General features: G+C 43.9%; 3 protein-coding genes across 4 annotated transcripts; 1 reads left to right on the forward strand and 2 right to left on the reverse strand.

Moving 5' to 3' along the window:
- SARC_05365 lies at positions 1–10,016 on the reverse strand. 2 transcript variants are annotated; one of them, XM_014300779.1, is made up of 12 exons: positions 9,833–10,016; positions 8,387–8,679; positions 7,172–7,502; positions 6,493–6,815; positions 5,090–5,270; positions 4,644–4,668; positions 3,976–4,088; positions 3,180–3,406; positions 2,822–2,930; positions 2,301–2,505; positions 1,017–1,409; positions 1–741 (listed from the first exon to the last, which is right to left on the reverse strand). In XM_014300779.1, exons 2-12 carry the CDS (start codon positions 8,651–8,653, stop codon positions 45–47), a joined length of 2,871 nt encoding a protein of 956 aa, XP_014156254.1. In that variant the 5' UTR covers positions 8,654–8,679; positions 9,833–10,016; the 3' UTR covers positions 1–44. The 2 variants fall into 2 exon arrangements, with proteins under 2 accessions (XP_014156254.1, XP_014156253.1); XM_014300778.1 differs by lacking the exon at positions 9,833–10,016 and having other exon boundaries at positions 8,387–8,721.
- Positions 10,017–10,255: 239 nt separating this feature from the next.
- On the forward strand, positions 10,256–13,263 carry SARC_05366 (hypothetical protein; the record flags this gene model as incomplete). The annotated part of the gene is made up of 1 exon (XM_014300780.1): positions 10,256–13,263. One exon carries the CDS (start codon positions 10,256–10,258, stop codon positions 11,129–11,131), a length of 876 nt encoding a protein of 291 aa, XP_014156255.1. The 3' UTR covers positions 11,132–13,263.
- Positions 11,238–13,343, reverse strand: SARC_05367 (hypothetical protein). Its single transcript, XM_014300781.1, has one exon. It carries the CDS (start codon positions 13,185–13,187, stop codon positions 12,102–12,104), a length of 1,086 nt encoding a protein of 361 aa, XP_014156256.1. The 5' UTR covers positions 13,188–13,343; the 3' UTR covers positions 11,238–12,101.
- Between the last annotated feature and the right edge of the window lie 1,097 nt (positions 13,344–14,440).

Genomic DNA, 14,440 nt, shown 5'->3' on the forward strand with positions numbered 1-14,440 from the left:
ACTTAGATTTATAACTTAACGCTTGGATAACGCAAGCGAAACTATCATTTCTGGGGCAGTTCGAACACCGTGGTTCCCAACGGCGGTACCAGTAGCTCATAAGCTCGTCCATCTGTTGTCTTCCTACACCATTGAACAGAATCCTGCGCTTGCTGATTAGTTGGTGTGCTAGGCGTGCCATCTACCTGCGTGCTGATTCGTTCAATCACACGCTCCTGCATTAAACTATGCGGTTGTAACCTCAGCAAAGTCTCGTCGGCATCATGCCCTCGCAGCCGCACTCTATGCTGTGTGGCAGTCGCGTTCAGACATACTATAACTAATTCTCGTTCAGGGTCTAAGTCCTCCAGAGGCACTTGTGTGTCCAGCTTAAGTTGATTTGCACGCAGATATAGGTGTAAGGGTGATAAGGGTGCGTTTGTCTCTGCCGCCCTCCAATCGAATGCTTCAGTTACCGTCTTATCGGAGATGCTCATTACCACCACTCCGGGTATCTGACGAGCCCCGGTATTATGGAACCTAACGCGTTCAAGCACTTCGTCACGCGTGTTCAGTCGAAATAGTCGCGAGCTCTGCCGGATTTGCAACATCATACCTACATGCCCCACCATTTCTGTTATATCAGACTTGTTTGGTATAAACGACGCATTCTGTAATAACGGTACCATGATCGACTCGTCACCACCCGGCTCTACGGGTAACCCAATACCGAAGTTATTGTGACTGTGGTCAAAGTATAGCCTGTCATGGGAGGTAGAAGGTAGGAAAGAGAATAAGAACAATAAAAAAAAGCCGAGGTCGGTGCACATATAATACATACACACACGCTCACAGACACACTATGTAATATATACATATATACATATATACATATTGTTATATAATGTTATATATATATATATATATATATTATAAAATAATGATATAAAGATATAACAATATAACAATATAATTATAGAATGTATTGTATAGTGACCTTGTATATACTATATGACAAGCAAACGAATTGAATATACCTATTAAACCAGTCACCGCTGTTGTACGAATCTCTCTCCAGCGACTTTGAGCGTAACATCTCACAGCCTGCGTGCAAGAAGGGCACCCCTTGACACATCAACGGTATATCCACCGCCAACTGTTGAGTTGCAACACGTTCACGCATGGGGCAGTCCTTCCGTAACTTGTACACGTTGTTGTCATACAGAGTCTGGTTGTCATGGGCACTCACATATGCGATGTGCTCGCGGGGGCTCTGGTTGTAACCTGCGGGAGACCCTTTGTAGTCGATGTCTTGTCCGCGCTTTACAGTCCCATCGGCAGCTTCTAATGTATAGTCTGCTAAATTGGCAGCCAGCGCTACCCGGATGATGTCTGAGTTCTGGAGAAGGGCCGCCTTTTCCTCGGGTGATCTACATTACCAGGACAAGTGCCAGAGATAAATAAGTTATTCTTGAGATATGGTTCAATACGACCCGACGCTGCTCACGAGAAAAATTAAACGTATATTGGTTTCTGAGCTGCGAGAGTTTGATAGTCTACGAATCATGCGATGTTCTCCAAACGAATCACTTCGTACGGGAGTGTACGTAACTCCACTATATCCCGCGGTATAGAACTTCTAGACAGAGCTCTTTCTACGTAATAATATATACATCGGTAGCGCCTGGGCAGACTCTACATTGCTCGCGACCAGCCGCATGCAAGGTGCTTTTGAAGCCCAGGCTCCACTTGAAACCGCTTCCGCACAGGTGTATGTACAATCACAGACAAATCTCGCAGGTCAGAGCTATTTGCGTATTGAAGAAGATTCATGGTTGCACTCTGGTCGATTTTGGTCTCACACTCTCTTGGATTATGAGACCATAAATCGACGATTGTGGGAGCATAGTTCGATTCTTAGTGAGCACAGCACTTCACGCTACAAATCATATGGCAGCGCATGCACTGTTGTGTTGAAAGTGCTTTGATGATTTGAGGCTGCTCATGTATCCCAAAAAAGGCCATCACATTGTATAAAAATAGGACACACCTGCCTACCCAGATCTTTGGACAATAGATAAATAAACGTTCACAGGTAAGCCTTGTTAACTAACATGCCACCGTTAATACTTGAATGCATCTACACCTCACTCAGCCTCATGGACACAGCCACTCAACGTAAACGGGACAAAGCCACAATCCACCCACTTCGCGAACGCAGCCAGCTATATACCTCAGTACACCCGCCAAATCTAACCCCCCCTCCCCCCCCCACACAAACTCGCTACTTACCATCGCCTTGTAAATGAAACAGTACTCACCCGTGGTTGTTCTCATTCGGCCGCACATACAACCCGTTGCAGAAGCCCTGGTTGGTAACAAGCGACTGTCCACTGTCAAACGCCCCTCCGCCTCGCACGGCATCCCGTACGCGGTCATTGAACGTGCCTATGCCTGTGCCAGCCATGTTGTGCTGAGTAGCGTTGACCCCACGGGCATTGTGAGCCACCTCTCCAAAGTCCCAACCTGTCCAAGCAAGTAAGTGTGCAAGCAGGTAGCGACAATAAAAGTCAGGTAATGGATAGTAACAATAGAGAGCTACACTGATGGGCTGGAACGCTATGTGTGCAAATATGTTTGACTTTTATCGCTGCTGTATGCCTCTATTTATATATATATATATATATATATGTTTGCTATATGTATATGTGAGTATAGTATATATAAATATATATATATCGTCACTGTGTGCTTATTAAATGTACCAATGCTCTCCAAACCAGACTTCCCAATAACAAGCAGGGATACCCATGCAGAGAACCACCACAGGACACGCTCTTACCTTCACCATACATGCAGATGGTGGGGTCTATACCATCCAGCATCGTCCGGATCTTGAGCATGGTATCCTTCATATGATGTCCCATCAGGTCGAATCTGAAGCCATCTACCTAGCAGATGAGAACCAGTAATAAGCACATTTCAGGTACAAATCATGCCCGCAAAACCTATGTGTTCAACGTGCCTGTGAGAGAGCTTCCCCGCAAGTTCGATGGAAATAACTACAGTAGTACAAGCGGGGTGCCAAACCATATGGATAGCACAGAAGGTTCTTATAGTCATAATGCAAAAAGTTCATGGTGTGACTATTGATACAGATAGCATGGAACGCATATACATAGCGGCATAATTTTAATTACCTTGTAGTGTGTGGCCCAGACCCTGAGTGAGTCGAGCATGAGCTTCTCCATCATGGCGTGTTCCGAGGCTGTGTTGTTCATGCACGTGCTTTCCTCCACATCTCCGTCCATATCCAAACGGTAGTAATACCCAGGGACTATCTTATCGAACACTGAGTACTCAGCCTGCTTGATGAATCCCGAGGCAAAGGTGTGATTGTACACTACATCCATGACCACGCGTAAACCTGTAGTCGTGACAGCGAACTATAAGTCTAAGGCGCTGCATTGTGCTGGTAGAAACTGGCATTGCATTGTGCTAGTAGAAACAAGTTAGCATCAGACGCCTACGCATTTCAGTACGAGCTTGTTGCTTCAATGAGCCTTTATTGTATATCTCAGGCAATTCAGTTCCAATTCATTTCATCTCAGATGATAGAATACAAACTACGCCGATATGTGAGCGAACGGCACTGATATTTGTGAATATTGTATGTACTTGCAACATGTTTTACAAACATCGAGATAACGAGCCAAATAATCACCACTGTTGCGTCGTTAGAGCGTCCGGATCCGATTGAGACTTGAACAATACCAAGATGCAAATATTCCCACGAGAATCCTAGAAATCAACTATATAAACATACGTATGTAACTATATACTTAAATATATATACATATATATATATATGTATATATAACACATATACTCTAACACACACACACATATATATATATTTATATACATATATACATGTTTGAGATGTTCGAAGAAGGCGCGTCAAATACCGGTCGAGTACACTCATCAAAGGCATACCCATTCGATTAAGGCTTTGTACCATGTGCCTGAACTCAAGCGTGCGCATGGGGCCGTTGGGACTGACGGCGTAGCTCCCCTCGGGCACTGCATAGTGCCATGGATCGTAACCCCTGTGTTGGCAGAAACAGTGTTAAACGAGTGGAATGGAAGTTTTACCTCAATGAGATACATAGACTAGCACTCAAATATATATCGAAGCCGTATGCCGGATGAAGCGTAGGCAGGTAAAGTTTGGAGAGCATTTTCAGTCGAACACACGTTGAGAAATGAGGTTTGGCCGATATGCTTGCAAATGTGGTGCAATTCTTATTACAGCCAAGAGTGTGGCATGCAGTCCTAAACACGGTCCTAAAATCACCAATAAGTGAACATACAAGACAAGGAACTACTTTGTATAGCATTGTAAAGGATAGTAAAGATCTCTCATACTACGCAACACTGCACTGATTGACTTATAAATATTAAGGGCTGAGGGTTTCTATATTAGCGCTTGATAGGGTTTCTGTATTGGCGCTTGTAACGGTTTCTGGTACTTCAGGCACCACAAGAACAGAGAATGCTCACACCCGATAAGGCTTACAAGTGATGGTAACACCATCCCACGTATATGTGACAATAGCATGGGCCATCGAAGTAGGCGAACAAACTCAAACCTCGACACTTACCAATTGAAGGAATCCACATCTTGCACTACAGTCGGTCAGGGTTGATGGTGCAGTGCAACGAGCAAGGAATATATGCGCAACAAATGGGATAAGTAAATATGAAATAGGAGGACGGTATTCAAGCAGGAAGGTGTCTATCACAAGAAGCAGGTACCTACACTGAGATTGAGCCTGGGTCTGATGTGTATGCAGAGTTCCAGACCACATCTCGACGACTTCATCCCACCTTGCCCCACACAAAAGAGTACAGCTGCATATTCGCACATGCTATGAGATGGTACACTAGTACTGTTTATGAGAGACGAGTCGCACGTGTAGTGTGTTTCTTCTTCTCATCCACACCATTTGATCTGTCTACGAACCGACTAACATGCACACTATGTATAGCCAGCCATTCCTTGAGCAATATCATGACTCTCTGATTCCCCCAAAATAGTCGCACACACCTTTACGTACTGCCTCCGCCTGTAGATGTGATGCCGTGCCTGCATCAGTGGGTATAGACGGCTCAATGCGAGCGCTGGGGTCTTCAGGCACACTCGCTATGTCAAACACTGGCAACAGGTGCACGTGGGTGAGTCCGGCCTGGGAAAGGGCCTTTAAGTGGGCAACCCCGTTACTGCTGGCCTGTGTAAGGGATATGAATGTACTTGTGTGTGAGACATGCATTGGCTATGGATAATGGCCGCGTATGGATAAAATATTAGTACGGTGTGCGTTTGTACGCTATGTTGAGTTCTGGCAGCAGATGCATACGCGTATGACTTGCCGGAAGGAAAGTCAGCACACTTCGTGACTGCGCTACTCGTGTTTATAAAATCGATAGGAAACCTGAGCGTTTATGTGATGTACATAAATGCGTATTGAGTTTATTTTTTCAGACACGTTATGCTATGTCAAATACGAGAGGGAAAACGTGACGTGTGTGCATCCACTTAGCCTAGGGCGAAGAAACATTGAATAATGATGTTTGTCCGTGTAACACATAATCACATGCATATTTATACACGAGTGGATACCACAAGTACGTATACATATCATCATACGTAGACACATATGTGGATATCATAAATACGATAACGTGTAAACGATGCTACATAACGCAAGTGTGTAGGTGCATACGTTTGCGAGAACCGCTCGGGGATAAGGAAGACCAGATACGCAGCAATGTTACTGGTCGTGGTCTTCAGGTGGACAATACACGACCTGACAAATGTTGCTAATGCTAATATGTGTTGAGTGTAAAATCGGATATTCACACATACATAGGTGGGGTATATATCCATGTATGTCTTTACATCACGTCAAGACAGTATTGCACTTATATATTCATGTAAGTACTAAACCTAAGACAGTATTGTACTTATTTATTTATGTACATAATTAACACGTTAAGACAGCAGTACGCATATATATTCATAAAAGTACTAAATATGGTAAGACAGTATTGTAATCTTCAAGTTGTTTGGCGCCTAGTCATTGCAACGAACGGTTCGCTATGGCTTATGTCTTGGGTTAGCGCATAACTGCATGAGATAGAAGTCGAGTTATTCAGCTGTGCACGAGCGAATATTCTGGTAGGCCAACTATCGATTGCAGAAACTTACTACTTCTTGTAGTAGTATATATAATATATATAGTATATATATATATATATATATATATATATATATATATGTGTGTGTGTGTGTATATGTGTGTTTGTGAATACATGTATACGTGTACTAGCAATAAGCTCCTCGCCGTTGCTAATTTCCTGCGCTCAGCTATCGCAAAGCAACACATACACACTCCGACCACAATCCTGCAAATAAATCGTACAGCCATACCATACAATATCATATCATACCTCAGTGAATGCGGTGTACTTGCCCCGTTTGTCTTCACTCACAGTTTGATCGTTAATACTGAAGTCACGCACGTGTAACTCGTATAACACCATATCGACGAAGTGCTCGAGTGGCGGCTTCTCATGCACCAATTCATCCCAGCCGTCGGGTTTGAGAACCGGGTTTACCAGATCGACCGCCACGGACCACGTGCTATCGGTTGTGAGTGCTCGAGAGTAGGGGTCGGTTACATCGCAGCACCGTATGCTGCCACTTAGTCTGTCATATACTTCTACGCGATACTTGTACTTTGTCCCCGCTTGAAGGTGGGTTTTACCGTGTTCTGTGATAGGTGAATAGCGTAGAGGTTAGTTTCACAGGGATTGTTCTCTGACAATACTACAGCCACCAACGGGTTTCTGCGAGCAAGACTCATCTGCTTGACATGTGGGATATGAGATAAGCGCAGATTATTTTAGGGACAGCAATATGATTCCATCCAACTTTGTCCTGGATTCCAATATCCAGAAAACTTAGGAAAGCATAGATACATAGACCTATCTTTTCGATTAGCTGTATGTACACTTTCAATCTACAAGCGTCATGCACCAAAATATCAATCAATCCAATGTCGATGCAACACTCCCTACACCAACAACCACCCCACAATCAACAGAAACAGTCTTGACACTACCGTACCTGCTTCAGCCGCATCGAGCTCCCACACACCAGCATTCCCTGGCGATCGATACAACTGCGAGACCACTGCGTGTTCATGTTCTACAGAACTATCTGTGTAGTGCACGTACTCCTCATTTTGTGCGACGCGCCCATGCACGTCTGTGAGAGCGACCACTGACACACTCTTGGCTGTTGGGGCCCATACGCTGAGCTGCACTGAGCCGTCTTCGCGTACTACTGCCCCGAGGGTTCCGTGGTAGGCGTAAAGGTCATCCAGAACACCCGGTATCTGCACGCCGGTGCTTTTAATCACGGTATTTCCCTTTGCGGCCACTAGAATGATCTGAGACTGTGGGGTTGTTCTGAAGTTATTAGTTGAACGTTTCTGTGAGCTTCACAGGTGCGTTGTCTGCGATGAATACGCACTGCATGCATGCTTTCCATCCACCCAGACACCGCTATAGGCCTATGCACGCCATTTTGGATTGGCTTTGACAGCCCTTTCGATCTGAACTATCCACAATTCTACAAAGGTCTCTCTTGAACGTGAGTTCTTCTCTTGGCTGTGTGGCGAGAGATGCTGTAGTGCTTACTTCTATGTACCTAAAACACACAGCAGCTCGATACATCAATATCACCTCCTGTCGTTCCCACGGGGATCTGCAACGCGGCTTAATCATCTGCAAAGTCTATCTGATCCAGATGATCTATTTTAGAGTTTTGACGTGTCTCTAATACGGCTACGACATACCAACTGCAAGATGTAGACTGGAAGCGAAAAACTTGCGGTATCTATATTTTAGTTGCACAACGCACATCTGTATCTAATACAGTATACTCAGACCAACTAAGAAATGCGGATCCAGATGGAAGATCGTGAAGACCTCTTATATCACTTGTACAGCTTGCGGCCCGGAGAATGAGATTGTATTACTTTGAGTTACATAAATATGAATACCTACAGTTTATACGTTGTGGCAACAGGGAGCAAATTTTGAACACACATTTCTATAGCCAGCAATTGAGGAGGGGGGGGGCTTTCCTTTTTACACAACAAAGTGTGCACAACTTACAGAACTTACAGAACTAATCGTCCAAGATAGTTAGAAGGACAAATCAAGCCACAACGAATGCAGTTCCGGTATATCTGGTGTTCGCGTACTGCTACTACAGACAAAGGCCAGTTACACACATTTATACCTGTATTTTAAGGACAGTTACGTACATATATACCTGTAGGATCTCCAGAACCGCGGCGGAGTGCTCCTCCCGCAAACGATACACAGCATACTCCCGCAAGTGCGGAGACTTCTCGCGCAAAGAACCGCTCAGTCCCTCCCCCACGCGTTCCAGTTCTATGGTTGTGCCGTCACGTAGTGCACTCTCCTCACTCAACCCACCCTCTGATTTGTAGACCAAGAATACTTGTTCGCCGCCTTCTGCACTGTAATCCCATGCGAAGGTGTCTCGGTCTAGCCAGTGTGCGCGTGCCTTATTCATACTTGCGGATTCGCAACTTATCTAATCTGGGCGATATAGCGGAAACAAATAAGATACGGCACGAAAAGGATATCCTCTTGAAATGTTACTACATACAAGCCTCCACACACCCGAGGGAGTGCGAAGCTTAGTGAGAGCATGTCCTCTCCTTATTACTCGCTGTGTAGGTTTCTCTGGTTTAGTAGCAGAAGGCAGAGCATGTATTGGAAGCTCACTTACCCATAATGAAGGTACGAGATTTAATTGACCAATCACTACTACTGTCCAGAATTCTGTGTGGCGTTCAAAAATCGCTAGTATATCCAAATGCTAGTAACCATATCAACTTAAGCCAAACAACCACACCTGACAGCCGCTTTGTGAATGTCCTTGATGCACATACATGCACTCAACAGCCACGTGACTCGTTAACGCACATTCACACTCGGTTCATCGCGTTCTTGCCCTTATTGGCATGTTCCCTAAACAAGCTTATGCCAGTATTGCAATCGCCCTAAATGACAGTTTTACCCTAAATACCACAATCTCCTCATTCTTAAAGGTAGAGATAAAGATATGAGGCGGCGACCAGCAGAGGAGAGTACTCGTGTCGTACGATATGTTACTGTAAAACCGGATACTCTATGTTGATAAGACATGGAAGTGCACTCGTGTATCATCCTGAGGTATCAAGCGCAATGCGAAGATTGCGTGCTAGTAGGCGGAACATATCTGTAGCAAGACTACGTACAAATTCAGCAGTGCAACAGTTTGCACTTGAATCGTAGGGCTTTGCTGCTCGCAGTCAATACGCTACTTAGATACCCCATTGTTCTAAGTTAACGAGTATTTTAGATGCTTCGTATGTAAAGTTCGGTCGTTGTTGTAGTTTCAATAGCGAGTTTCTCAGATATACGCAAACGTCTGAATTTCTTTTTAAGAATGTATATGCCCATTCAAAAGTACCCGACTGTCTGTATCAGAGTTCGAAATCAATCACCGAAATTATAGCCATAGTGTTATCAGTTGGCTATGCACAATCGAAAATAAAATTGAAGAGGAGTACAAACACCGATAGAAACAAATTCACGTTTAGGATTGTATGCTACTGTACAATCAACACTGTTCATTACATTGATTATCCTACTATGTAACAGAAATGAGCACACACAAAAGGAAATATAAAGCATATGTGCTTACCTGTATAATGCTTTAAACTAGCCGCACCAACAACTTGAGCTCGAGACGGACCTGTCATCAAGCAAGATGCCCAAATTCACTTGTACTGCACTTACTGAAGGAACTTGTGATATATCTGGTTACTATAATACTATTATGTTATGGGAATGTAGTCTACTATCGTGTGTGCCTGGCAGTATTGTTCACTCATACAAATACTATATGTGCATATTTACATAAAGAGAAAACGTCTTGATCCTGCAATTCTACCCAAACGCTACTTGTTCATAACAGGGTTTTAGGGTTCTAGGGTATGACTAGTGAACACCACTGAAAAGAGTCCTATTGGCATTCAAAGCGTGTTTGCCGTGGCAACCTTCCTCACAATGCTCACACCAGCGCACATACTACTACGAATACAACTGTAAATGCATATAAGCCATTATGGCTAATTGCCTCAGAAGAGATCTTAGACAGGTCTTATCGGCGGGCAAGGTTCTACTTGTTGATGGCGGGATAGGGTCGAGTTTGCGTGCGTTAGACACGCCTAAAGACGCGCATTCATACCTTGATCGCTTGAACCTAACGCACCCCAGTGCAGTTGCTGAAGTGCATAGAGCCTTTATATCAGCAGGTGTTGACATAATCACTACAAACACATTCCAGGCAAATGAATTACGCTGTCCCGACGGATATACTGTAGAAGAGCTGAATAAAGCGGCTGTGTGCATTGCAAAGCAGGCTATACGTGACCATGTGAAGAATGACGATAAAAATATATACATACTTGGATCCGTGGGGCCGCTTTGTACCGGGAATGTAGATGATGCTAAGAAGCACTATACCACTCAAATTGAGACCCTCCTAGATGCGGGCGTTGATGGATTGCTGATTGAGACTATCACGCATACATCAGAGGCGCGAGTTGCTCTAGAGATAGCTCGAGAGTTGCAGGTAGATATACCTGTTATAGCTTCTATATGTCTCGTAAAGGATGGCATATTACCTGGTGGCGAGTCCTGTATGGAAGGTATTGAAGTGCTAAATACGCTCGCTATAGACGCTATTGGTATCAACTGCGTAGACGATATGGACTTGTTAGTGCAAGCAATTACTAGGATGAAAAGTACCATGCCGTCTCTGCCTGTGTATACATGCCCCAATGCAGGCTTCCCAGATGAACATGGCAAGTATAGTTTGACATGTACAACCTATAGAGATATAGTACATACACTGCATAAGCTCGGTGTAAGAATCATTGGTGGTTGCTGCGGTGTGGCCGCGAGGCATTTGGAATCGATAGACCGAGATGCCTGTTAACATAGTGAATCTATATTGACAGCGCACTACAGTGTGACTCGGGCCTTGAGTTTAGATCGGGGTCCGCTTATGACTAAGATTGACACCCCTTCAAGCTTGTCTACGTGTTTTCTATGAACTGTAAATTGCTTCTGGAGACTTGTTTAATATGCGAGCCAAGAATCGTGGAAGCTTGCGGTTATAAACGATTAAAATATGGAAATGATGATAGTCGCCCTGAGCGATCGGATGTACACACATATCGAATGGAGGGGATAAGAAGTCTCCGGAAAACTGCAAAACATTGACATTAAGCGGCCTGTCTCAACAACTTTGGCAGCGGAATTTAGGACTCCATAGGGCTGCGAAATTTGCTGTTTGCGTCAAGTATACTGGTGTATCACATGTGACTGTTGCAGAACATGGCCACTAGGTGTTCTTGTGGATGCGGATGGTATTTCTCTGTCTTGATTTAAGGAAGGTATAGTGTGAGGGCCTTGCATATAAAACGCAAACTGCACAAGCATGCAAACTCGCGGGAGGCTATCATAACGTCATTGTAATATTGACGAATGTGGACTTAAGTATCAAATTTGTTGACAACTAATCCCGACACATTCGCGGTCAGCGATTATAAGGTGAGTTTAGCGCCAAAAGTTAAATGAAAGAATAGAATGCAAACAGGGATGAATCATGTGAGTTATGTACACAGTTGTTACGTAGAAGAATTACCTTCTGAATTGCCAACAGGCATAATCTTTGTAAACTATGTACATAGCTATGCCTAGAAGGACAACCTTTTGCGTAGTATGTACATAGGTATTATCCGATATAAAGAGCTGGGAATTGAATAAATAGCAGAATTATGTTTTATTACAGCATCGATCAGTCGATACAAACAATGAACTCGTTTTGAGTCATGCTCGCTAAGCTTATAAACTGGTGTTGGCGGCTGTTATCATTCGTACCAGACATACAACTTACTCAAACCTTAATAGAACAACGTATCCGGTGTGGCATGTCGCTGATATGCTCGGAACTCTGGCTCCTTCCCCAGTACGGCCCATAGATAGTTACCCACCTCACACGCCTTAAGGTCGACACTACTGTCGACCTTGTTGAACTCTCTAGCGATTAATTCAGTAGCTTCCAGTGATTTCGCACGCAGAGCAATCTCTTCTTTTGAACCCTTGGGCAATGCAACATGCGTATCTATGGCATTGTGAAGACGTTCGCGACATGTGATACACCCAGTCTTGCGCATAGTGGCGACGATGACATTGTCTACATATGCGGTGAGCAAGTGTGCGTCTTTGAAGTTGAAACGCTCGTCTTGATTCCTAAACGAATGGTATAACTCTCCAGTGGATAACTGTGCTTTCTTATACAGAAACACGGCTTGCTTGCTGGTGCTGGGGCCGCTTTCGCTGGGATAATAGTAGGCGTCCTTGAACGTGTACGGAAAACTGTCGACAAGTGCCTTTACTACCGAAGCGGCGCCATTATCGCTGCTTCCTTTCTTTAAAGCATCCAATACGAGCTCGTATACGTGCTTGTAGCCTTGATCTCTCAATCCGATTCCTATCTCGTGCGAAACTCCCACTAAATAGCTGATGAATACTTTCAAGGCCTCTGTAACACTATCCTCTTTGCAATCGTTCAAATCTGGTAAGAAGCATTCAGTAACGGTATCTTGGGTGATTTCGGCCAGAAAACTAGAATCAAGATCATGGTTCAAGTTATACATGTTGATTAAACCAGCCTTGATGGTTAAAAACGCTCCTTTCCTGTGAAATTTGTGCAATTCCTGACGGAACCCGCTCCCAAAGTCCATTGCATGTGCAAACGTGATGAAAGAAACTTCCTGCAACAGGCTTTCGAATTCGATGCCGAAGCCGGTTATGTGTGCTGCAAGACTTTCACCTAGTTTTCGAATCATCCCAGCGTTCCTATCTTGCACAAACGCCTTAATCGCATCCTGATTCACCTGTACGAGGCCATCTGTGTCTAGCTGTGTGCATGTGTCGCGTACGGCCTGCAAGTATGACCTACCATCGTCAACTGTGGGAAAACTCATACCGAGAAAACTGAGTCTGACTAACTATACAATATTTAAATACCTATATCGAGGCTTGGTGGATCCTCTGTACTTATCGAACTTTGTAACATATGTGTATGTAAATAAATAAAAGCAGGACTTGGACAGCCAAGGGGCATCACAGTAAGGGATTCGTGGTTGGACAGCGGCATCGCGTACACTGCACACTGTATATTTCATATCCCGCTCCAATTTTACCCGAATTGAAAATGTTCCCGATTTCGAATAAAATAAAAACGCCGTGGAAGGCATAAAATACCCAGAGCCAAGAGTGACCTAAAAAAAAAGAGCCGTTGATTCTAATTGAAATTTGTGGTTCTTCAGAAATCGGTTCAGACTAAATGCTATATAGGCATTGATTGAGTGGCTAATGTGTCTTGTATAAAACGTTCATGAATACTTGAACTGTTAGTACCGACCCTTGGCGTGTATGACGTTACTTTCGTGTGGGTTACATATAACACGTAGCCAACTCAGCGCAGCGTGGAACTAAACTAATCTTACTACGATACATACTATATAGATGCCAAGCCCGTGATTCGGAACGGTTGACAGCAACACGAGGGTGTCTAAATAGGACATGGGTGTCGGGCAAGTACAGGAAAGTACATTTGCAAAACCGTATCTGCTGCGCTCTAATTCGTTAGGGGAGAGTCTAGTAAGTAACAAGAGTGAAAGGCTAAGGTCCGTATGTAGGGCATACTTCACAACCACAGTGAGGATTGTGTGCTTTTCCGTATGGCCTTTCGTTCTAGAAAGCGATTCATAAAAGATATATCAACTATATAATATCATGCTATTCTCGGTATCGCTTGGTATGTAGTGTGTGCTACTACTCGTCCAGCAGACGCCTCACAGGTGTGTACTACCCAGACAATTGCCCTCTTTGATTATACGCTGGTATCGGCCAGTGTAGAATGTCAGCATATCTGCACATCTTGAAAGTCAGTCAACACGTGTAGCAATATCTTGATAAAGGGACGTACGGATATATGTGCTCATAGTTCTTGGCCGTGAGATGTGTATTCAAGGAGCGGAAAAAGACCGTGCCAATTCTTTAATTATAGGACATACTCGAATTTTTGACACACTTCTAGATACTTCATTCTCTGGTTGCACGGATTGATCAAGGTTTGATGGAAATGTAAAACTTTTGAACCATATAGTGAATTATTTAATGAAATATACAAATCCAGTTTATATAAATATATACATATATATATATATATTAT

Source organism: Sphaeroforma arctica (genome assembly GCF_001186125.1).
Source record: "Sphaeroforma arctica JP610 unplaced genomic scaffold supercont1.339, whole genome shotgun sequence".
Taxonomy (NCBI): Eukaryota; class Ichthyosporea; order Ichthyophonida; genus Sphaeroforma; species Sphaeroforma arctica.